This window comes from Antennarius striatus, chromosome 17, assembly GCF_040054535.1.
Source record: "Antennarius striatus isolate MH-2024 chromosome 17, ASM4005453v1, whole genome shotgun sequence".
Lineage (NCBI taxonomy): Eukaryota > Metazoa > Chordata > Actinopteri > Lophiiformes > Antennariidae > Antennarius > Antennarius striatus.
The window spans coordinates 14,465,444-14,490,738 of NC_090792.1; the positions used below are offsets into that span (position 1 = coordinate 14,465,444).

The following is a 25,295-nucleotide window of genomic DNA, read 5'->3' on the forward strand; positions in this document are numbered from 1 at the left end:
GATCAATTTATACATTCAAATGAATATGGACATAGTTATGGTTACAAATGTGACTAAAAGCTTATGACATCAGAGTGATGACTCACAACATGAGCATCACCGCTGATACCAGGTACATGCAGTGACAACTCTAATGGCCTTCAGAGGCAGTGATGCTTGGGGGCTGGTTATTTTTGTGTTTAAATGTCTTGACAAACAAAAACAGTTTCAAAAATAAATGATAAAAGCCAGTTATGTCTGAATGGCACCACACCGATGACAACAGATAATCAGGAAAAAAAAAAAAACCTCCCACAAAGTGCATGAGCAATGCGTTAAGTGTGTATGTGTGTTGTTTTTTAAAACACGTTACATAACAAATATTTAACAGAATAAAAGTTGACTGGTCAATTCTAAAATAATTAACAAAGGAACATTATGAGAGGGAAAACCTCACGGAAAACCAGTGAAATTCATGGAGCAGTCACCATTTCTTGGTACTATCTTCAATCCTTAATTGTAATTCGAAGAATATGTAAAACTTAAGTTAATCAAAACAATTTCATACTCTAATAGATGAAATCTTCTTTGAACAGCGCATTAGAGCTGGCAGATTCTAACAATCGATTCTGTTTAAGTGAAAATAAGACAAGATTTTCCCTAGACTGTGCCATCATAGGGAAATGAAAGCAGCCTTTGGTCAGTCATTAATACAGCATGTATGCCAGAAATAATGTAACCCTGACCTGGGTTGAAAAGCCAAGCATCATTTCCCCTTAAAAAACACGTTGTTCGCTCATGGTGGAGTCAGAGTTCCTATTTTTATGAGCACAGAGAATTAAATGAGGTTTCTGACATACCAAAGTGGGGCGACACTTTTCTATGAAAAGCACAATTTCAAACACAAATATTATAATGAGAAGACTGCAATACTGCTGATTTCAATAAAAAACTAAAAAACAACAACATCCATTTAAACTCCATGAAATTTCAATCCCTGAATTAAAATGACAGTGGTGAATACAGCACCTCCCCTGGAGTTATTTGTTTCGATCCTTAATTTCATGTTTTACTGCAGCCTTTATTAGCTTCTGTTTTATTATAAATTACAAAATTTTAAGCTGCTTTGCTTTGGAATGTTGATGCTATGTTATAAAAAGGGAAGGAAAACGTGTTAAACAGAAGTTACACAGCTAACTACATGGTTAACTACAGTTAGACACATAAGCTACATAGCTGGGTACACAATAAGCGACACAGCTAACCTCACACCAACCATGACATGTCAGGCAATAAATGAATGATATAAAATTTATGTAATATAAGCTTAACAACTAGACGACTGCTAGATTACAGTTTGAAGAAACAATCTGAAGACTAGACACAGTTTCATGATCAGGAGTTTAAATGATTATGTTTATGTCAGTATGACTTGTGTTCCACATGTGCTTCCAGTTTCATGATGACAATGTAAGTATTATTTAATATCAAATTTATTTTAACAATACTGGTATCGAAACTAGTGTTGAGGCTTTACACACAACACTCAATTTTTAGATGCGCCAGCCAGAATCTTCATTATCTAAAAAAACATTGTTTAAGAAGTTGAATAGAAATAAAATGGTGAAGGTCAAGGTAATTAAATGGAGTACAAATATTCAAGTATTTGTACTGGAATGAGGGAAGGAGGTGGAAAGTTTGTAAACTGTCGAATAAAGAGGTTCTTTTTTAATATTTAGCTTCACCTAACTGGCCTTGTAACTGGCATCAGTCGGCCTGTCCATGTTCACAACAGAACATCACAGCGCCATCTTATCATAGAGGTCAGGAGGATTCAGTTAGTCAGTCTGTCATGTCTGTCTGAATCACATGAAGGTGTGTGTGTGTGTTTCTCCACTACAGAGAGAAAGAGTCTTCCTGCAGCACGACTCTGACAGCGCTGGGCCACGAATCTGCCTGAGCCATGTGCCCGGCGTTACCATGGCAACAGAGAACCGCAAGACTGATGCACACACAGCCAAAACATATTCTCTCCCTGCCTCTTCTCTCCCCACACACATTCACGCAGCGGTCCAGCAGCAAAACGATGCACCAGGAATACAGAAGAACCCGCCTGAGCTGAAGAGAGGCATTACACAACAGCGGCAGAATATAGAAGATGCCAGAAGAGAGAGAGAAACACGAGGAGAGGGATGGAGAGAAAGGTGGGGGGGTGTGGGGAGGCAGAGACACTGGGGAGATGAAACTCACCATCACCTGCTGTAGCTGACATTCACAGGAAAGAAATGAAGCCTTTACAAGCAGGCAGAAACAGTAAGGAGACAGAGATGAGTTTTAGCTACACTGACCATGTTGAACCTCCTACCCAAAGAATCCTGTTATGCAAACACCCGCAACTGTTAGTGAATCATCGCAAGGTTAATTTACTGGTTAATCATTCTGTCTATAAAATGACAGAAGATACAGAAAAACAAAGCTGCCCAGCACCCAGACAATTTCTTCAAGGAATCTAAAATCCAAAACTGTGTAAGTTTGCTGTCGTAGAGGACTAAGTACCATTTTGGCTCGGAAAAGATGAACTCAAAATTGAACTGTTCACAGCAATACAGCCACAGTCAATCATTTTTTACCCCAAGCAAGTACACTCAACTTTTGGTTTGAAAGTGGTACTCTTGTTAATATAGCATTATATGTTCATAGTTATCCTTGAGGGCACAAGCCACTGTCTTATTGTGCCGGGCCCAAGCCCAGATAAATACAGAGGGTTGTGTCAGGAGACAGAGCTGGAGGTAGCAGTGATGAAGATGCTGAGGTTCTCTCTGGGAGTGACCAGGTTGGATAAGATCAGGAATGAGTACATCAGAGGGACAGCACATGTTAGATGTTTTGGAGATGAAGTCAGAGAGGCCAGACTGAGATGGTTTGGACATGTCCAGAGGAGAGATAGTGAATATATTGGTAGAAGGATGCTGAGTTCTGAACTGCCAGGCAGGAGGCCTAGAGGAAGACCAAAGAGGAGGTTTATGGATGTAGTGAAAGAGGACATGAAGGTAGTTGGAGTATGCAGAACACAGGGTTAGATGGAGCAAAATGACTCGTTGTGGCGACCCCTGAAGGGAAAAGCCGAAAGAAAAGAAGATATGTTCATAGTTATCCATGATTCTTTTGTTCTACACCATAAAAGGAACTAAAAAGGACTAAAAAGTGAGCCCTATTGTTGCTTATGATTACCTTTTACCTAGACCTCAGTAGATGTGGACTTATGCCCAGGAAGTACAAATCTCAGATAAATGCTAGTAGGCAAGAAAGGACTGATGCCTAGCAGTGATAAGCCTTTTATGACATGTTCTGTTGTACATCGTCTTCCCTCCCTAGGGTTCCCAGGTCTGGAGAGTAAAAGAGATTATAACTTCCCAGTTAGCCTCTTGTGTAACAAGGGGCTGGGTGGCAGATTGCTGAGCTGGCGGTCCTCATGCTAATTGACTTTGCAAACTCTGGCACAGTACTGGAAAATAATGCTTATCGGGACCCGAAGCTGCTAACTACGACGTCTGAACTCCACCCAAAGGTAATAACTAAATTTGCTTTAAAACTGTATGTGAAGCTTGGCACAGCAAAGCAGATTAGCCAGTTCTCAAACTCTCAAAAGTTTGTTTGTGCCTCCCCCCCGGCTTATTTATTACCAACTCTCCCTCCTCTGCCATATCACACATTGGGCATAGCTTTGCCCTGCCAGTCTCTACAGGAAGCAGAGAGTTTATCTGGGCAGCTGGTGCTGATAAGATAACACGGGAGGGGTTATACACGGGTGAATGAGCAGGTAGCACTGTGGGGGGAAGTCATCAATGCTAATCAACACTATGCATCTCGCCTAGAACAGATGCTAGGTCAGCCATTACAGAGCTAGAGAAACCCAGGCAGGAATGCCCACTGACAGAATGCATGTTCATATGTCTATATAATTGTCTGCACTTTGGATGGTGGCCAAAACACACTGCAGAGTGCAACCGCCTTTGGGGATTCAAAACCGATCGGGTTCTATATTCACATAACACATACATTAAGGACATTCCAACAAACGCACACACCCACCTTGGCTGATGTCCTCAATGGCCCGGCGTATGCCCCGGTCGAACGCGCGGGCGTCAGCGGGGCTCTGGAAAGTCAGTCCGAACTTCTTGTCGTTGATCCTCCAGTGGTGAAAGATGGGGTTGACTTTGTTGTATACTACATCTTTCTGTAGGATACATTCCAGAACCACCTGACGACAACACACACACACACACACACACACACACACACACACTATGAGTGAGATAAAGACCATCCACATTCAATGGCATTAAAGTTCTATTTGTTGAAGGTGTTTACATGCAGATTGAAAGTGCATCAATTCACAGATTGAAGGAGAACATGTTTAAATCTTTCACCACTCCACATCCTAACTTGTTCAATGTGTCATAATTAATCGTTCCACGGTAGCAAGAGTAAGGGAATAAAGAAAGAGGCTGAAAGTAGAGGCCTGCATCTGGAACTACATGACCTCTTTGGTTCCTGGATAGAAAATGATAAAGAAAATAATCCTCCTAAACCTGATAAAATTCATACACTTCTTTGGATAATGTGTGAAACACATTTTAATTGTGGGGTTTTCATTACAGATGATAATAAAGTTGGAGAGTGGTGGTGGCAGAGGAAAGGGAGCTTGGGTATGTTGTGGAGCCAGGCAGCCAAAGTGTGTCAGAGAGAAACTGTCTCCAAAGCCTATTATTAATCAGGGCTACTGGGCCGCCTCCCGGCCTTCCTCTAGGCAGATTAAATGAAATGAGAGATGGCCATTACAGTCTTTGAGGTTTTTATACTGACGTGCACGAGAGGTGGCTTAATGGGGTGTGAATGTATGAGGGTGTGTGCGTGGCGATCTGCGAGAGAACGTGTGTGAGCTCAGAGTCTGTGTGATGAAAAGCTCAATTACCCAAGTACTACACTGCGCATCCTCATATTGAAAATCCCTCATCAGAGGACGTCTGTCACAAGCCAGTGCCCAACATCTGAAAACAGACGGCAAGGATCGCTGTTGATCCAGACAGCAGTTAACATGCATACTTTAAGAGGCTGATGCATGGAGGGTGTGCATGAGGTTGATGATACGCAATGTGTGTGTCACAGAGGGTATATACAGGTCTTCATTTCATTCTGAATGTTTGAAGCTGAAGTTTGAGCTGATTTTTACACAAATATACAGCAACGTGATTTTTCTGCACGCGTCTCCAATGTCAGTCCTTGTGTCAGTGTTGCATTGCTTCCACAAGAAAAGAGGGGGCAAAGTTCAGGCTGGTGTGTTTACCCACAGCCAGTGGACGAGAGGGAAGCGTTGGAGGAGGATGAGGTGACGAGGAGGATCTGGGGTGGGCGGAGGGGAGTTGAGGGGGTTCTGCTCTGCCTCTGGGGCTGATTGTGGAGGCGAGACTGAATGGAGCCGGAGCAGGTAAGGTGAGCGCACAGTGAGGCCAAAGCAGGAGGAAGTATCACAGTTGCAACAAGGACGATACTTAACACCACATTCACACTGTGTGCAGAGAAAAGAGAGGAGGAGCCACCCAGACTAAAAAAAAGGGAAAGAAATGGAAACAGAATAGAGACTGGATATATTAGAGGGGGAGAGGGACAGAGTAAGAGTAGCAAGGAGACAGAGTGAGAGCAGCAATGGAGGGAAAAGAGACAAAAACCCCTTTTTACCTCTGTTTACTACAATTTAATTGTTGTCTTCAATGTCCCATTATTAAAACGTCAGTGTTTTATATACATTTATATATATATATACAAATAGGATAATAGAGAAGGAAACAACTCAGGAAGACTATATATTATATTATATTTAGACCGGCTTTATGACGGTAGATCTTCTCTGTTTTTGGTTTGAAGTACCAGCGGTTGAACAGTTACCTTTTTGATGTAAACAAAAAACTTCCTCCAAGACATCGGGCTCTGCTTTCTTTTCCATTTGGCTGCAAACCAAAATGTACTCCGCGGTGTAGATGCTCATTGAAAGGTCAACCACCTCGAGACATGAACAGTCGGTGGCGCTAGAGGTGAATTTAAATCTACTATTATAGCAGGTTAAACGCAACCAGATTGAAGTCCTAAACAAGCTCCAGTCAAACGTTGAATGGTGGAAAACTGGAAATAATGATGGTATTGTCATATTTTTGTTTCATTCATCTGTTATGTTTTGTTTTGTTTTTTATACAAATGAAAGGAAAATAATTTAATTTTGAATGGTTTAGTTGCTATTGTTAGACATTTTACTCTCGTTCAAGCTAATACAACATAATTCAGTGCACAAAGACACAATGACATGACAAGGATTGCAGGAGAAGGATCGAGGAGGTTCTTGACCCCGAGGTAAAGGGTTCACAATTCTACTTAAGTCACATCAGAGTCACATCTGTATAGATCAGGTGGAGTTGCAGACTGTGAATGACAGGAAGAGACAGCTGAGACAGAGATTTATTATAATCCTAGAGCGGGTATTGGAAGTAATCACCAGCCAATTAGAGCCATGGTTTTTAAGAGTCAGAGAATTAGAGAGAAAAGGAGGTGAGAAAAAGAGAGACTGAGGAGGGAGGGCGCCGAGTAGGAGAGTGATTGGTAGCTATATGGAGAGTCAGCTGAGTCATCACCAGTACACTCTGTGCCGCATCACTGCGTTTATAGACAGATCCCCTCCACCTCTTCCATCTCCCGTCTATCTGGCTCCACCTCTGTTTCCTGCTCGCGTCTCATTCCTCCCGAGTCATCTCATATCTTATGCACCCCCAATCGCATCATTCGTAGCGGCCAAAATCGTAGCGGCCTTAGTGATTTCACAACAACTGTGTCTCTAATCTTTTTCCTTTCCTTGTAGTTCATGATTCTGTAAGGGGAATGGGGGTGTATTCTGCCCAGCTCAAAATAGCAATATTAACAGAGGCAATGACTGAATACGTCTACGAAAACAGAGGTGCAGTTTCCTGTTCTGTGTTTCAGACATAACAAATCTCAGCCGTTTCAAACATTCAGAGGATCTTGTCTCTTGGCGCTCTAGGACAGCATACTTCATGGTTTTTCATTCACCTCTGAGACAAAAACCATGGTCTTTACTGTTTTAGACAACATTGCGGTAACAATTACAGATATCACACTACCATTATACCATTATTACCACATATTCCTGTGGTTTTGTCTGTTACTCCTGTTTCCACGGACACCTCTCCTTCCGATACCCTCTGACTCTCAGCAGTGTTGCTGTTGATGTCAGCTCTATATCCCTGGGTGGCATACATACTGCACGGCTGGATGTTTGTTGTGGTGGCCCAGGGTAGACTCTGGTGGTGACAGTGAATGTTTCACCACATCTCAGAAGAGCTCTTGAGGTCTGTGAGTCTACGTCTATGCCCTGTCTGAACAGCCTTCCCGTCACGCCCTTTCCTGTGCCACACACATACTTGGATAGCAATGCATGAAAGCATGACATAAATACGAAACACGCAAAATATGCTCAGTCAAAGAAAAAAACAGGTGATTTAGATGCCCCCTTGTAACAATTCTCCCATGTCGGTTCTCTAGGGGTCACCAGATGCCGAATCGCGGTGGCCTCTTTGGTCTCCTGACATCCGATGGATCGTTCTCCCATCCTCTCACAGATTCACGTTCTCATTACCAGAGACGAGGATTAATCAAGTGCATCTGCCAGATCTGTTAATCTACATGCAAAATGAGCCTGCGACAAGAAAGTCATGAGATTGACAGCAAAAGCCATAAGGATTAAATCTACAGAATTAAAGGAAACACAATGAGCTGCCACTTTCCAGATTGTAAGCATTTGTGTTCTTGTTTACAAGATGTTGATGTCGATATATTTAGTAAAGTCAAAAAAGAACTTATCAGAACAAGTTGAGGCTTGGAGGACAGCCACTACTTTTCATTCAGAATCCCTTTCTAGACAGAAATGTCAGTTTCCAAGAAGTGGGCAGATACTGGATCTATAGATGGATCACACTGATATGCAAACAAATCTGACATTGAAAGTGCAATACATTTCTAAGTGACAGTTCATGTGAGATAATGTAGGCTAAGTCGGGACATTTGATTTAGGTTCAAATATTATAGATATCAGATAGTAAAAAATGCATACACACCCTAACTTTGGTGTAAAGTCAGTATTTTAAAATCCAAGTCGAGGTTAGGTTGAGGTGTTCATTTATTTATTATGGGGGTTTTTTCTATTTTTTAAAACCTAGCTTTCTGTGATTGTTCGGCTGAAATATTTGTTTGATTTTAAATTTAACATTTTTAAAAAATATTTCCTGGTTTTTGTATCTAAATTTAGGGTGGATGAATTTCTTGGTTACGTGACAATTACATATCACTGGATTCTCTGAATGGAGCACTGTCAAATCATACCTACATCAATTAAAACCAGGTCGATCAACACCAAGAATATTTGTTAAATGCAACTATTATAATAAAGAATTATCTTGTTTTAATAAATTCCCGCATTCTTTTTTAAAGTCCTCGCTGATTTTAGAATGTGTCCAGTTTGCTTAATATGAATTTCTAGCCCCGTTTCATCACACAGGTCCCTTTTCCAAGCACTTGGTTTTTCTCACATCCCTCATCCCACAATCCTTTCTCCTCGGTAATCTGCCGTTCTCTGTGATGATATCATCATGCATCACAGCATCACGCAGTTTGCTCCTATTTTCAGATACTTGCTCTATGGAGGAAAGCCAGTCAACTACTTCCTGTGTGTGTTCCTGGGTGCGTGTGTGAGTGAGTGAGAGAAAGACAGGGAGGGAGAGAGGCAGAGAGAGAGACAAAGCGGAGTCTGAGAGAGTGTACCATCTTGTTTAGCTTTAACATTAATTTATGTTGCGTAGGATGATGTCATGCACCAGTATGAGCTTGGGCTTCCCTTACCAACTTGTCTTTGAGCCTCTCCCCCTTGATGTGGAACTCCACAGCGGTGGGGCTGGGGCTGGGACTAGGGCTGGGGCTGGGACTGGAACTGGGACTGTGGCTGCAGGGGCTAAGGTTGCTGTTGCTTCCTCCGCTGCCTCCACTGTGGGTGCTGCTGCTGTCCTCCGCCCGGCTGACCTTATAGACGGTGACACAGCTAAGGCCTCCACCCCCCAGGGGAAGCCACCCACCACTGGAGTCATCCCGAGTCATGACCACTGCTCTCACACGCGCATAACTGTCACTGTGGAGGAGGAAGGGAGGGAAGGAGGGCAGGAAGGGAGGAGGACAAGGTGGGTGGATGGACGAAAAAACGAGGGAAGAAGCAAAGGGAAAACATTTTTTTCAGTGAACAAAATCAATAGTGATCAGTTTGAAAAAAAATGATTTTCTGATGATCTAACAACATTTGGATTACAAAACTCTCATGAAATATTAAACAAAAACATTAAATTAAGATATTATAAAACAAGTGTTAGCGTAGTAGATGAAGTTGAAACAACATGGAGTGAGAATGTGCGGTGGTGAACGCATCACGCCGACATAGATGAGAAAACAGATCTTAAATGTACACATCAAATCTGTGTGACATTTCCAGAACTCATCACCCGGCATTTTGCACAAGAACTTACTGCCGGATCAGTATTGTACACACCAAATGAATCCATGAGGACATTAGGGCAGTGAAATCAGCAACTAACATGAAACAAGCCTAAACTCTGCTACAATCTAAAAATAGAATCTGGAGGAGCAAAGTTGATGATTGACCTCTGGATTAACTGCATATTTTGATTTTAGTCCATGATGTAATACTCCACTGTGTGTGCTTTCTAAAGCACAAAGCTGCCTGTATATGTTTAACCTCAACCTGGGGGGGTGACTGACCAAGTAGCCAAGTTCAGGCTCCTATTACTGCTGATCAGCAACCTTTCCCCTGAAATCAGGTGGTTTTATTCTTCACAACACGTGGCAAGTGCTTCAGCTTACATCACCCTCCTTCTTGACTTCCTATGAGGTTAATTTTCTACTTTTCTATTTTTCTTGTGTCATAAGAATTACTTACGATACATTAATGACATGAGATTCAAATGAAGCAACAAGTTTGAAGAGAGTGGGATTTTATTCACAGCGTTATGAATCGCTTCAATATTCTGAGATATTTTTTTTGATACAGCTGACTTAAATACTTTGCTTACTATACTTTGATACTATTAAGTCCATAAACTATTTGTATCTACCCATCCATCATACCATTTCAGTCTCCCTTCCCCTCCTTTGACTCGTCCCTTCGCTAGGTAGTCAGATGTTTCCCTTATTAGATAACATGGATTGAACTGGGCCACCGGAAACGACAAAGGTCGGAGTTTACAAAATGCTGAGGCCAGCATTTTGTAAACTCCTGGTAACATATTGAAGACTGGGAAAAGATCTGAGATGGGAAAAAACAGTAAAGACTGACAGCTGGATGTCTTCCTGTTATCTGCTTCATTCCAGCTGATGTCTGGGTTGACCAAAAAGAATGACATCACTGGGTTAGAATGTTTCGGGGGGGGGGTTCCCCAATGGTTAAATACGAGAGGAATTTTTGAAACCCTCAGGTTATTGAAAAGTGAACCTCAACTGTATTATGTACCAAAAATAAATTAAATAAAGCTCTATAATTATCAGGTGCACAAGAATAACCTTAGTGTCCCCATAGGTATAAATAATAAAAGTGTCAGTAACAAAATGACTGTCACCATGCCTGAGCAAGCTTTACTTTAAAAAAAAAAAAGTAAAAAAATCAAAGCTGAAATTCAGTACTTCTCTTGACAAAACAGGCTCATAACATTATTACATTTCCATACATTCAGTATCAAAACAAAACAAAAGAAAAAATTGTTCATTGAGCACTTAAAACAGAAAAAGAAACCTTTCATTCAGGATTTTTTTTTTTTATCAATAGAATAAATTCCCATAAGTCCTGCAGCTATTATGAAACACTCACAGCTGATTGCAGATCAGCTGGACAATAGAGCACATGCTTGAAAGTTTGGGGGGGAGAAAAGCACCACTGACTGATGCAACCCTGCTCTCGAAGAAGAGCAGCTGCATGCTGCCTCCCTAACAAGGCTAACCCTCCACACCACTGGTGCAATACAACTCCCCGGATTATTGGTTAGCAATTAGACCAGACCTAGTAAGAATTAAATCGGACGCCATGCTTTTCTTCAAGTTAAGCATTTGATACACTCCTTGTCACAGTGCAGTATACTCACAGAACACATTTGTAAACCACACTAAAGAATCTGTTCCATTCTGGTCTATTGACAAAAAAACACATCTTTTCCAGACAAAAGAAAAATGTATCATCCCAACCGTTCTACTAACCAGAAAGTAATAAAATCTGTATTTCAGGAATATATCTGCATTATCTGTATTTTACAAGAATGAATTCCCTCAGAGCAACGAGTCATTTGGACATAAATTTCTCAATAGAAGTTAATCAGCTTCTTAAACATGAGTAACTGACTCTTGTTTTTCCAAACATTTGACCAGGATTGTTTGATAGTTTGCACGTAACTCAACTTCTTTATGGTGTTACTCACTTAAACTGTAAATGACAGGAAAGCTATACACCAACTGAATTGGGTTGATGTTCTGCATACACTGGGCTCCAGAAGCAGCTTTTATATGTACTTTAATGAATAGTGATAATGGGTTTAAAAGGATAACCCTAACCCCAACTAACAAGAACAGGTTTAATCAGCTAAATGCATAGATCCCCATTTCCAGGGTTAGTGACATTAAATTTGGCAGAACTGTCGTCACTGCTGCCTGTTCAGGTGCCAAACTGTCTATGTCCTCAACAAGCCCTGTCAGTCGCAGGGCAAACGAGAGACAGGCCACCACTGGAAGTTTTTTACTTGTTTTATACAGTAATCAACAACCTCCCAAGGACATGTTTCTGCCACTCGATGAGTAAAACAAACAGAAATAAGCAACTATTCAGCAAACTAAAGAAACATGAGCAATTAAGGATGGATAGTAGGGTTGTACCGCAACAGATTTACTGAATTACCAACATTATGGCTTATTAACTGAAATCATATCATTCATTTTTTTCGTTCATTTTCTGCCGCTTTATCCGCCGTGGCGGGTCACGGGGAGCTGGAGCCTATCTCAGCTGGCATAGGGCGTGAGGCGGGGGACACTCCGGGCACGACGCCAGTGCACCGTGGAGCCACACACAAAAACAGACAACCATGCACACACTCACTCCTACGGGCAATTTTGGGACCGGCCAATCATGTATAACATAAATCAGCTTTCTGTGACAGACTGCTTATAGACAGAAAAACACAATTGACTTTCCTCTCCAAACTTTCAGGTAGCAGCTTTTGTGGTTACATTATAAAAACAGCATCACAAGCAAGCATAGCCACACACAAGAATCCCGACCGCAGCTGAAATGTGTATTTTGAAGCCATGAAGCAGGCAATAAATGAGAGAAGTATTGCTGCTGTTAAACCTCCTTGATGGCGGCCCCCAATAAAGGATGCTGATGATGGATGCAGGAGGGGCTGTCAATCAGGCAGGGGTCCCTGGGGTGAACAGAAGGCAGGCGGTGGTGTCACTCAGGCATGACCAGGGCACAATGACCAGGGCCTGACCCTTCAGACCCACCATCACACACATGCCAGCAACCATGACACTTGCAGGGAAGGGGGCAGGGCCCAGAGAGGAAGTGAAGTGGACTTTGTATGTGTGAAGCTGCAGCTTAAAACATTTATGTTAGCCTCATTGTAAGAGCAAGAGATACACGTAAAAAAACCCCGATAATTTCTGTATTTGAATAGCTGATAATACAATAATAATACACGACTGAAACCTGCAGACAAAAAACTAAAGTCGAAACTAAAAAAGAAATGCATTCGATCAATGTAACCAAATACTTAAAACAAGGGAATCACATCAGTTCTTCAAATTAAAATCTTGTTTTTATGGTAAAAAAAAAGCCAAGAAAGAAATGAGTGCAACTTGCTGCGTGTACACGTATGCACACACTCAACTGCACACACTGGGTTGACGTAGACAAAAGCCCCTTTTTTAACAGAGATTGCAGAATAGCTCCACAACGACAACCTGTCTCTACGTCACCTTTGTTTATTTACACTGAATAAAAACATCAGAATGCAAGCAAATTTTCCTACAGATTTGACAACAGTTTGAGTTGATTATTTTTCAGTTAGCTGCTAACAGCTACGAGCCGGTTCTTTAAATCTCAGTTATGACTCCAACCCATAACCCACTGTCAAAATATCGCACCTTTGCACCGTTTACTGCCCAGCTGGCTCTGGTCTTTTGTAAAGATGTCGATTCAGTGTTGCTACTATACCGCCACTGCTGGCTTTACAGCATTTAAACGGACTGGTCGGGCACCATAAAGGCACAACAGTTCCACATTGGACAGGCTGTTTAAAAAGGGGCTAATGGCTGGGTTCCACGCCGTAGCTGGGAGCACACTGGACACACAATTGAGAGCGGAAACAGATCAGCTGGCTTGAGGGGAGAGGTGCAAAACATGGGGGTGGGGGAGCGACGATAGAGAGAAAGGAGCCCCCGTTATTTCAAACTATTGTGAGTTATTGTGCTGGATGACTGACTTCATTTCCGACCAAAAGCAGGAGAGAAATTTTTCACAGGGAGGGGTAAGAGTGTAACAGAGGACTATTGGGGTGGCGGTGCAGGGTGGAGACAAAGGTGACAGTCAACAGCTCTCATTGGCCTTTGAATGTAGCGTAATGTTCATAAGCCTGTGTAGCCTTCATGTTGGGGTGGACGGTTAGACCCAGTTAGATTGCAAACGATCTTGAAGTCCATAATCTACTTTTTAGATAGATTTGGGGAGTGTTCTATTTAATGTTCTTTTCTCTTTCCAAACTTGGCATAACCTCAATCACCAGCAGAATCTAAGCTGAGTGAACACTCTAACAAAGTAATGCTGCCAAATAGATGACCACAATAATTAGACAAATTGCTTGATGCAGCTCTTCTCTTGTGATGTACGGTAAATAGTGAGTTATATAAAGCTGCATGGAGGATGGAGAACCTGTCCCATAAGAAGAATCATCTTCAGTGTAATATTGTTTTAAATGTGAGAATGGATAAATTCAAGGCAAGAGAAGAGAAGAGAAGAGAAGAGAAGAGAAGAGAAGAGAAGAGAAGAGAAGAGAAGAGAAGAGAAGAGAAGAGAAGAGAAGAGAGCATGTGTTCACCAGACTGATCCAGTGTATGGTGGAGAAGGGGTATCCTGGGACAACCATTTCCTAAGTCGACAAAGTGACCATTTGTCTGCTGCCCATGGCTCACTGACTATGCCATCATGCTTCACTCCTGTCTCAGCCTTGGGCTTCCCACCCCAGAGGAAGTGTAGGGGTGGTAGGGACAGGGGTATGACTGGGTGGGGGGAATGTAAAAAGAAAGGGAGAAAGAAAGAAATGAGGGGAAGAACCAGGGAAAGAGGAGGATTGCAGGAGGAGAGGGAGAAAGGATGTGGCCTGAGCCCTGGGGGCTCGCCAAATCGCCCTCCCTTTCCTCCACTCCGTCTCTCCCTTCTACCCCACCCCTTCCCGGCTGCCTGTCTCTACACAATGGCTGCTTCTCTGCTGAAATTTCACGTTATTGGATCCCAGGCCTGGAGTTTTGTCCTCCCACAATGTCCACGCAGCGGAGCATGCTGCAAGGGAGACACACTCTGCAAGCTAAAAGCTGGAGAACCATTCCTCCTTTCATTAGCATTAAAAAGAGAAGAAAAATCCCCCTACCACCTCCTCTTTTTTTCCATCGCCCGTTTTCCTCCCAATTTCGCCCCTGTATCAAAATCGGAGGAAGGCTGTCAAGCTCAGTCAAGCTTCACTAGGTTACTTTGGTCTATGGGACTTTTTCGAAGGGTGGATGGAGGTGGGGATCATTAAAATATCATTGGGAAATAAACACAAGCTACTTATCCCAATCCGATTTTATAGATTATCCTCCAAAAGGAAAGCAATCTCTAGGAAAGTAGAGGGAGAATGGAAGACCGTGTGAAAAAGTACTTACAAGTCTTTGCTTACTAATTATTCGTCCTTTTTCATCAGCTGTTTTCATGTCCAAAATAAGCTACTTTCACATTTCCTTAGCAGAGTTGGCATGATTTAAAATTCAGTCTCGGAAATTTTCAATGGAATCGAGTTGCCAAGATCTAAACGGTTCATAGACATAATGTAGTGGACACATATCAAATCATTGGACATAGTCTAAATATAGAAAAATGTAGTCCAACATATTTCCGTCTAGTGTAAAAAAAAAAAAGCAAAACGTAAAATAAAAGTACCAAACGGCATCTCAAATCTAGACTTGCAAGCAGACAGGCATTCCAGTTTGCTTCACTGTGATCACACCTCATTGATGATATGAGTAAAATGCAATCTGGGACCTGACCATCAATTCCAGCAGTGCATCGAATCTGAATGGTTCAAACTAGCTGGCGAATTAGCCACGGTTCAAATCAACTAAATAACCAGTGGCAAACTCAAGTGCATGGACTCACTGAAAACAACACCGCCATGACCCAGCATGGATGCAGTACAAATTATGACATAATACCAGAACAACACACTTTTGAAGTGGCTGTCTGTTAAGTCATTAATTAAACAGAACTAATAATGGGACAAAACCTGCAGAAGCACCAACAGGCAGCCAGCATCACGAGCCTGCAACAATAGCTGCAGTGAAAACTAATATGTAGGCTATAGAAAGAGAAGTGAAAGAGAAATTTGCCCTATCTCCACTCAACACCTCAGGCTGCTAGTGAGTCATCTCCCTCACAAGAACATCCAGCTTAGCTACCAACTGACTCAGTAAAATAAAACAGAACAAGAAAAAAAAAAACAGAACAAGCAGACTCGGCTGCTTCTCCCCAGTGAACCTTCACTTCAAATTCATTGCCATCTTTTCACAGAAATGCCACTTAATGACAACAAATTCAGTAATCGTAGTCGCTTCAGGTAACAGTGTCATAGCCAGCAGCAGTTAGTGGGTGAAAATACAAAAAATTAACGGAAAATCTGCCTACTCACTCTGGATTCCCTACCAAAATCTATTCCTGGCTTGGCCCTGAAAAAAACAATATTCAAACAAACAAAAGAATCTCACAGGTGTATCCAGCGCCAGAAAACTAATCTGAAACAATCAAGTCCACAAACTGAGATTATTTTAATTAAATGCAAATATTTGGAAAATTAAACCCTTGCGCTGCAGTGGCATCGTACGCATTTGTCGTCAAAACAAGTAACCCCCAGGGACTTGAGGGTCCACCTGTCTGTTTGACCGATGGGGAAGATGGGAAGCTGAGGGAACAGGACAGCCCTCTTGACTGTCAAAGAAACTATCCAAACAACTCAGGAGAGACTTGGAAATGACAAACCACCAAACCATGATGATAGCCTACAGATGTAGATAGAAACTGCTCTGACAAGTTGTAATCCATCACAACAAGCTCTGCTGTTGACTATAATAAACATTAACATCACCTCAGAAATCAAGCTTTCTTTCCAACTTGAAAAAAAAAAGGTTCACAATCATCCACAGCATCTTTGCCTCTAAGACAGAGGAACCAACCAATAACCATATTCTAAACTGGACATGATAAACCCTCTTTCTCCATTCCTATATTATGACATAAATCCATTCTGGTAGCATCTGGGTCCATCTATTCCAGAAACACACATATGCCAAATGTCTGTGGATAAATAAACGCATGAGTGTGTGTGTGTGTGTGTGTGTGTGTGTGTGTGTGTGTGTGCGTGCGTGTGTGTGTGTATGTGCGTGTGTGTGTGCATGTGTGTTCACAGATGTATACACAGAACCCACTTCCTGTTGTTAAAGCGTATGGAAACCCAAAGGCCCATGCTATAGGATTTACATCTCTCTCCTTTTATGTCTGTAGTCTCACAGAATCTCAGGCCAGTTTCAGTAAGAAGCTCACAACAATGCCCAGTGTTCATACTCCTGGATGCATCTGAAAGGAAATCAATGTGCAGATACTCGCGTAAAATGCATGGAAGAAAAATGGTTTGTGAACATCCAAGGCCCATCTTGACCATTTCAATCATGCCAATATGGTGATGGAGTCAGAATATTGAGCTGTGAGGATGATCACAATACTACTGCTATGTGTTGCCACTGAGGTCATTATTAAAAGACCAATCTCCCGTTATTTCACCTCACCATGTGTCAGAGCTCAATTATGTTACACATGCAAGTCAGAAACACAGCCTTTGATTGGACAACAGATTCATTAAAAGGGTGGAATTGAGTGATGCAACCATCGTCCTCAGCATTTAGGCTATAATTTACTGGAGTCGTGGATGGTATTGTGCCTTCTCCACATGTGCAACAAGAAAAGGGAAGTAGTATAATAAAGTAATCGAACACCTGTTGTACATGTAGAACACAACGTTGCAGAAGTGTGACGTCTTGAGCAAATTTGCTTGCACTAATTTGCTTCTTCATCATAAAGAGCTTGTGTTATCAGAAGATGGTGACAAAAATGGTAGCACAACAGGTCAAGTAAAGATGTACAGTTGCTACAATTTACAAGTGTAGTAAAGATGCATTTACATTGGATATGTGTGTAGCTATCTGTACCTCCATATTCTTTTTTTCTTTTTTTCAGAATTAGGCTCAATTTCAAGCAATACTACTGATAAAACCAAGGGCAGCATTGCTACAAACCAAGCAGGGCATGACTAATGTGCATCAAGATAATGAAGACAAATGTGAAGCAGAAAAAAAGGGACTCAGACTACTAGTATCGACGTCAATGCAAAGGATGTAAGAAAGTTTGTAGGCATTGACAGATATACTGACACAAGTATTTGTTTACTCAACAGAGGGAGCATATCTGGGCTTTTAGTAAGCCATCCTCACCTGATGAGGTCTGAACAATTAAGAATTAAAATTTGAATTGAAAATTACTCTGAAAGACTGAACAGCTAACAAACAAATTAACACGTAGTTTATATTTAAATGCTGTACATCCAGAAAGCCCTCAATATGAATTGTCCACTAATCTTCCAAAAAAACCGACCTTATGATTCTCTTGCTGTGCCAAGAACAGTTTTATTCCATTTCTAATTGTCCCAATCCATGCACCACTGGAAAATAGGGTTAAAAGCTAAAAGATTATCAAGGTTAACCATCTCTGTATAAATCAATCTAACACTGGTTTCTGTGATTATTTATCCATTTTTTTCAAATACATTTAACAAATTCTCCAAATAAATGCCACAGGATGGGGTATAATTACATTTAAGTTAAATTGAATGACAACGGTATTGTTTGTCGTCCTGCTTAACGGTCTTTCTTCTACTTCTCCAGCAGTGGTCAGAGACAACAGAGTCTACTAAGAAACTACCCATGAAATGTTACTTGATTAAATTTATTTTCCGCTTTGTTCTAATAACCTTCAAGTTTGGAGCAAAAAAATGGATTTGATTGCCATGCTAGGCTGTTTCTACCACTTTCCATTCTTTAGTTATTAGCAGTAGAGCATTGGTTGGTTTCACCAAAAACCAAAAAAGTTCTTAACCAAAAAAAAATAAATAAGAGAAAGCAAGCTTTTTGTAAAAAGGTATATCAAGTGACTTTGACGCCAAAAATAAAATTTTTTTGGGTGATAACTCAAACATAAATGGTGGTTTCCTCCTATAAAACAACACTGAGGAAGGGCCTTTGACAGTAACATAAATTATTTAGGGATATATGACTATATTCAACCTCTACAATGGACAAAAACAAATGGTTTTTTTTTAAATTATTGCTGTCACAGGTATAGCAAATCTAGTGCACTCCACTGCAGCTCTCTGTGGTCCAGAGGTTACAGTGAAAGTAATTTGATTCGAACCTCGATCTGTTCATCCTCTCCATGATCTCAGCTACGTTTTCTCACGTCTGCAACACTCTTTCTCCCCAAATCACCAAAAAACATTTTCTCTAGGAGTGTGAGCTACTGAATTTATCCGACTTTCAAAGTTTTGCTATTCTCTGTCTCTTCCAGTCTTTTTCTGGTATAACATATGCCAATCGCTCACCCCAAAACAACAGTGCTGCCACCTACAGTGGATTAGTTAGTGACTATTATGATATCCATAGGATATCATAGGTTACACTGACAATGTGTACCTACTGTTACCAATACTGGCTAACTGTTACATGAATACAATTTTTTTTTTATATTTCACTTGCTTTTTTGATTCCAGCTAACTGCTCAATTCTGAGTATGGTTGCACATTACTGGAGAAATATTGGAATAAACTGAGCTGATTTAGCGTATTTAGCAATGCATATCCTGCAATGTAACAGTTACAAATGGGCACATTGCGATGACAATGCTGAAACAATATATTGTGCAACTGTTCTCCTTTTTTTTTTGCTTTCTCTCATTTAAAGTTAAATGTCTGCAAAAGTTGATCATCAGGAACATCTCCTGTCAGGGTTTATGAAACTAAATACAATTGCTTGAAATATGGTCTAAACACACTGTTGACGTTTACGACAGCTTATGTTCACTCCTGTGTAAAGAGGAAATGAAAATTATCGAGAGGAAGTAGCCAACATTTAAAATACCAAATCCAGCCCAAATCAGGCCATGGGAATGGAACAGTTCAGATTTATACAAAACATGTTCACTTTGTTGACCCTCTAAAGATGGTCCAAGCCATATGGTATGAAGAGAGGATCATGTAAAGTGATAATGGGGCATAAGTTTGCATAACAAGTACCTTCTACGACCATGCAATTTTTCGGCCCAAACAAACACAGTGAACCTACGAGAGATATTCTATGTCATGACATTGTTATGTCTACAAGAATGTATCACTCAGAAAACAAATGTGATACATTAAACAGCCAATATGTCAAACACAACATTTGAACAGTCTCCATAAACCACTGTGGTCTCAAGCAAAACTTCCCCAAAAGAATACAGAAGCAAAACCATTTCTTTTCTCAGCTCAGCAGGTTGTCCAGAGTAAGATGCATCTGAAGATAAAACCTGTTCAGCTCAAGTAAAGCTAAACACTCGAAGAAGTTATATTCAACAACTGGCAATAATTCCAAATAATACCACTTGCAAAAAAAGTCTAGCAAATTATTTAGTTTAACATAAGGGCCCACAGGATATAGGCAATTACCCAGGCTATAAAGCACTAGTCCTAACAGCTGAAGTAGCTCTCTCCCTTTTGTCGTTTCAGGACATGATGGGGGTTGTTTAGAAGGAATGTGTTTGGAAAGCTCTGCAACAGGAATGGGAGTTCAAAACAGCCCTCAGGTGATAAGATCACGACACCCACATTGGCAGATAAAACACTGGGTTGTCAAATCAATCACACAGATAGGAAGAAAACACAGAGAAAGGATTCACAGATGGATCACATGACTGGGAACAGACAATGCCACAGAACTGCAGGAATCTTAAACAATGGGGCCATACTGTATGTAAACATGGAATATGCATTCAACGCACCTTCAAAAGACAAAAGTCAAAATAAGCACTAGTCAACTTCAAATCTCTAACGGTACAGTTGAGTTGAGGATGGAGAAACTCTTGATGTCCCGCCATGTTCTTAAATTTTTTGAAGAGAAATCTTTTTTTCCAAAAGCCAGAAAAGTAGGATTTTGGCTCAGCCAGGCATAACAGGATTGAAACTATTTATTGACATTCATAATCATACACATTAATGTCGACCAGTAGTATCAGTTGTAGAAAGACAAGAAAGTTTACCAGCACAGTTGTATCTCAACTGACTACCGCATCACTGAGAAAAATATTTTAGATGTGACATTGGACGCAGAGGCTGGTTGCGCATATTTTCAAAAAATCTCAAGAACGTAATCCTTGTCTGCATTATTCCGATTAGGTTTACATCACACCACACTCTTCACACCAAAACAAATGTAAATGCAGAGGCAAACAAAAATTTAACAAGGCTTTATGTACCTTGTTTTCATTTCAACTTTGAGGATGAAGGCCAGGTAACATTTTCTCAGCAGCGTGTGCGTGTGTGTGTGTGTGTGTGTGTGTGTGTGTGTGTGTGTGTGTGTGTGTGCAAGCTTGTCAGGCAAAACCACTCTGATTCTATGGCCTGGTAATTTTTGGGGAGAGATTTACAAATCAAATAAAAATCCAGGCAAGGGAAATTACACTGGCATGTGGTTGAAAGATAACAAATAAGGTATACCAACATTCCCACTTGATAAAGAAAAAGGCTTATTTTATTTTTGGATTTAGCAAGTGAGTCATCAAAGATCTATATTTATCTTACCAATAGAAAGGAAATATCATGTCACATTGTATAAATGAATGAACAACTGTGACGAACGTTGTGATTTGTACACCTGATGAAAAACACACTGAATATGTTTGTGTGATGAGCAATCTCATTAAAAATAGTTCATGAAAGAGACTCTTTTAAAACAAAAATAAACTGCTCAGTATTCTTTTCGCTCCATTACTATGAATCATAGAACAACCAAATAGGTGGTAGATTCATGCAACAATGGTAAAAACATGCTATCGTGCAAGGTAGAACAAATCCAGCGTGTACTGCACCTCACATACCACTGATAATCTGCAGACAATGGAGGCCTCAAGGAGTCCCTGAGGTTGTTGCATAGTCTCAGCAAATTCTGAAATGGTGTTATTTCACTGCACTTGCTCTCGTTAAAGGTTGACCCAATAAGAAAAAATCTTCAGATGACTGTCGACAGTCCTCGCTAACATTGACAGTGCTAGATTATTCGATGATTTCAACTAAAATTGTTCCCAAATGTATTAAAAAAAACTGTAATCAAGAACAGTGAATGGCTGAATCAAATTACTCGCTTAGGACTTATATGATGAAAATGAATTAGATGACATATGTTACATAAAAGAAGAAAAAAAAAGACGCCTTCAAGGACACAATCTCCGAGCATTAAATCAATCAAACAAAAGATCAGTCAAATGGAATGAGGAAAAGCATGGGTGTGTTTTACAACATTCAACCATGACAACGTGAATGGCTGAGACGGGCATATGACTTCCTCTGTGACAAATACATTATAACAAGAAAATCCCTGGAGATGGTTAAGAATCATCGCTTAAATAAAACGTGCGACGCTTATACAAAATAAAAGACGAATCGAGAAGAGGTTGTGTGCGTGACGCATTGCATGAAAAATACAGGAAATGTGATCATTGTGTGATCGTCGGTGCAATGCGAAACAGTGTACAGTGCTGTGAATGGGCAGGCAGGTACTTTATGAATGGAGGGGATCATGTGACCGCAGCACCTCCCGAAGCAGATATTTCTCACTGACTGTCAACAAGCGCACACAAGGGATCGGCCCCATAAAACAATACCAAAAACGACGCTTAAAATGGGCGCGACGTGCGCCAGAACACCTCATATATACAGCCCAGATGTCGTTCGTGCGTTCTTCGATTATTCCACGTGACGCCTTTTTAAACACTGTTTTTTTTTTTTTTTTATGAATGGAGATTGTGATATGTAAATGAGCGCGATTGAGAAAAAAAAGGCATCTTCAGCTTTTCAATGTCGACATATCTGTAATAGACAACGAAGGGTTTTAAGGATTTATGAAAGGCTGGATTGAGACGCAAACATTGTCTGCAGGATTTTAATGGATGATTATGTTTAGAGATCATGGCGGCCAACATCTACATTGTCAATACAACGCTTTCTGATCGGGATGCACTGAACCAGACACGAATATAAAATCATTTTTAAATTACATTACTGCCGTGTGTCTACAGCGACCGATTCTTCATAATCGGTCATAAAGCAGCCAATCCCTAAAGCAACAATAAATATCCTGGTTGTGCACTTGTTCTATTCAATAAATTATATGCAAGCAAGCATTAATATATCTACGTATGGTATTACTTAATATATATTTTCGCAATTGAAAATTACGCCCACCACTTTAGTGAATATAATTTTCTTTACTACGGGCCTATGTCACTGCTGGTCAAACAATGTACTCCTCAACTACGAATTTAACGTAAGACATAGAATACCTTTATATTTGTTCAAAAAAAAACTATTCGAACCAAACAATATCAGTGCAATTTTTTTTTATTTTTTTTAAAAGTGAGATCATGAAACAACAGAAATGTCAGAAATGTCATCGGGAAGTGATCATCGGAAACAAGAGTGTGTCCGTATCTCTAAAAAGATTTAGCATGTCCAACATTATTCCATACGTGTGGATGTAAATGTATGTGGAGTACTCACTCGTTGTTTGGATTTGTTGAATCTTCACTCATTTTTTTCCTCACGGAGATCCAAATCCTAGCAATAGCATCGACGACGCAGTGACGGCGGGATAAAATACCACAAATATCACCATTTTCGATCACATATAAAAAATTACCCCTAATTCGGATGGTAGGTAACGATGTGCGGCGGGGGCATGCTTTCCTAAGCGTCCCTGCGTGAACCAAGGGGAGCTAGCTTAACGTTAGCGTCGCTGCCTGGAACTAACGTTAGATCGCGAGGAGGAATGACAACCGTTGATTCATTTTATCCTCCCTGGAAGTAAAATCCGACCACAACAAATGGGCCATCGGTATCATCTTCTTCAACCCAACACAGATCCCCGGTTTGCACAAAAAAAAAAAAAAAAAGTGAATAGATCCTCAGAAACAGAAATAGCTGCAGACGGTAACGTTTGGCAGGTTATTTGTGGTTGACTGTCGAGCATCCATTCGCTAACTTCGGGTCCAGGACAACACTTGAAAAAGCGCTGGTGGAGCGTTTGCTCCGTCAACGTGTCCGAGTAATGTGCAGTAAAGGGCACACAAAAAACGAAAAACGGTCCAAGTCTGTTCAGTATTAACACCGACGCATTAAGCAAAAAAAAAAATCACCTAAACTTAAAATTCCCATGTGAAGTTGTTGGACATCTGCTTTAATCATACTCCATTTTCAACTCGGGGGTAATGAAACATCGGAAAACTGGGCGGATGTGTCGACCCTCGGTTGAGGAAAATAGATCCTTCCGCGACGTAGTAAAACACTTTCGCGATTAAATAGACTCGAGTCACAGACGAGCTATTCTATCTGTTTGGAAAGTGACTTCTATTGCACTAAAATGTAATTAATTTGACCCCTTTAAAGGTAAATTAGGGGAGTTTCTCTCCAAAGTTATCCTAAAGTAGTGCCCGCACTTCGCAAAAGAAGTTTCCCTTCAATCACGCATTGATACAAGAGGGAAGCGTCTGTGTGATAGCACGCAAAGTAGAAAATAATTTGGAGGAAGGACTGGGGCTGACACACAGGCTGTAACAATTGCTATTATTTCCTTTCACTAAACTATTTCACTGTGATCGAACCAGTTTTTTTTAAGAGTCATGCAGCGAAATTGTCGGAAAATGCACAGTAACGACTGACTGTAGCGTGTTCGAATCTCCTTTAAAGCAATGCCATGTTTGAATGTAAAAGAGAGTTTACATCAGAATACATTGCGCACAAGCTTTGTCCAAATCAAAAAGGATAATTTAATAGCAGGTAAGGGAATTAAGAGGATGTTCTCTGAAATGCAGTCTATTTCATTCTAATCTTGCGTTGTTATAGCAAGGTTATAGCTTACGATTTTTAAATAAGAATGAGTTTGACCTCCATCATAAAATTTCATTTGGGTTTGGATTTATTGGGTAAATATTCTTCATATAATATACATAGAAATATAATTAGTACAAAATACACTGGAGTAATGAGCTCACATGTTTGAACATTTGGTTGAGGAGTGGACAAAACTACACAAGCAGGTCTAGTTATAACGCCCTCTTAAAGCTGCCCCACCTTGCACCCCAAGCTTCATCCAGTAAGATGGAACAGCCTCCAGATCAAATACATTCAAAACAATGAGAAACAACCACAAAAATAGATGTAGGCTCCTATGAATCCTATTTGCAAATGTGTTAAAAGCCTTGCAGAGCAAATCATTGGCCTGGTTGCGTAAGACTTAAATGCCATTGGATTTCTACTCTGTGTGGAGTGGCAAGAGATCAGGATAAATGATTCTGCCTGGTTGTCATAGTGACAGCATGTTTGTGTGAGAAGTTTCTTTGTATTTCTCTGGCTTTCATGCAGCTTTTGCTACAGCCTTATGTTACTGACAATATAAAACATCACTCTATGCCGCTATATATAGATAACCCATGAATGCAGGACCCTCATATGCAGCCTTGACACATATTTTACACTGCCTTTGGTATTTGACTACAC

At 40.7% G+C, this 25,295-nt stretch overlaps 1 protein-coding gene across 1 annotated transcript in view; it reads right to left on the reverse strand.

The window, feature by feature from the left end:
• spred1 (sprouty related EVH1 domain containing 1) overlaps positions 1–23,987 on the reverse strand; it is a 34,185-nt gene extending 10,198 nt beyond the window's left edge. The window contains exons 1-3 of the mRNA XM_068339305.1: positions 23,301–23,987; positions 8,941–9,223; positions 4,072–4,240 (exon numbers count right to left, since the gene is read on the reverse strand). Of these exons, the coding sequence (XP_068195406.1) occupies positions 4,072–4,240; positions 8,941–9,223; positions 23,301–23,332 (484 nt within the window). The 5' untranslated portion in view covers positions 23,333–23,987. The remainder of the gene's footprint in view (positions 1–4,071; positions 4,241–8,940; positions 9,224–23,300) is intronic.
• Positions 23,988–25,295: the final 1,308 nt, after the last annotated feature.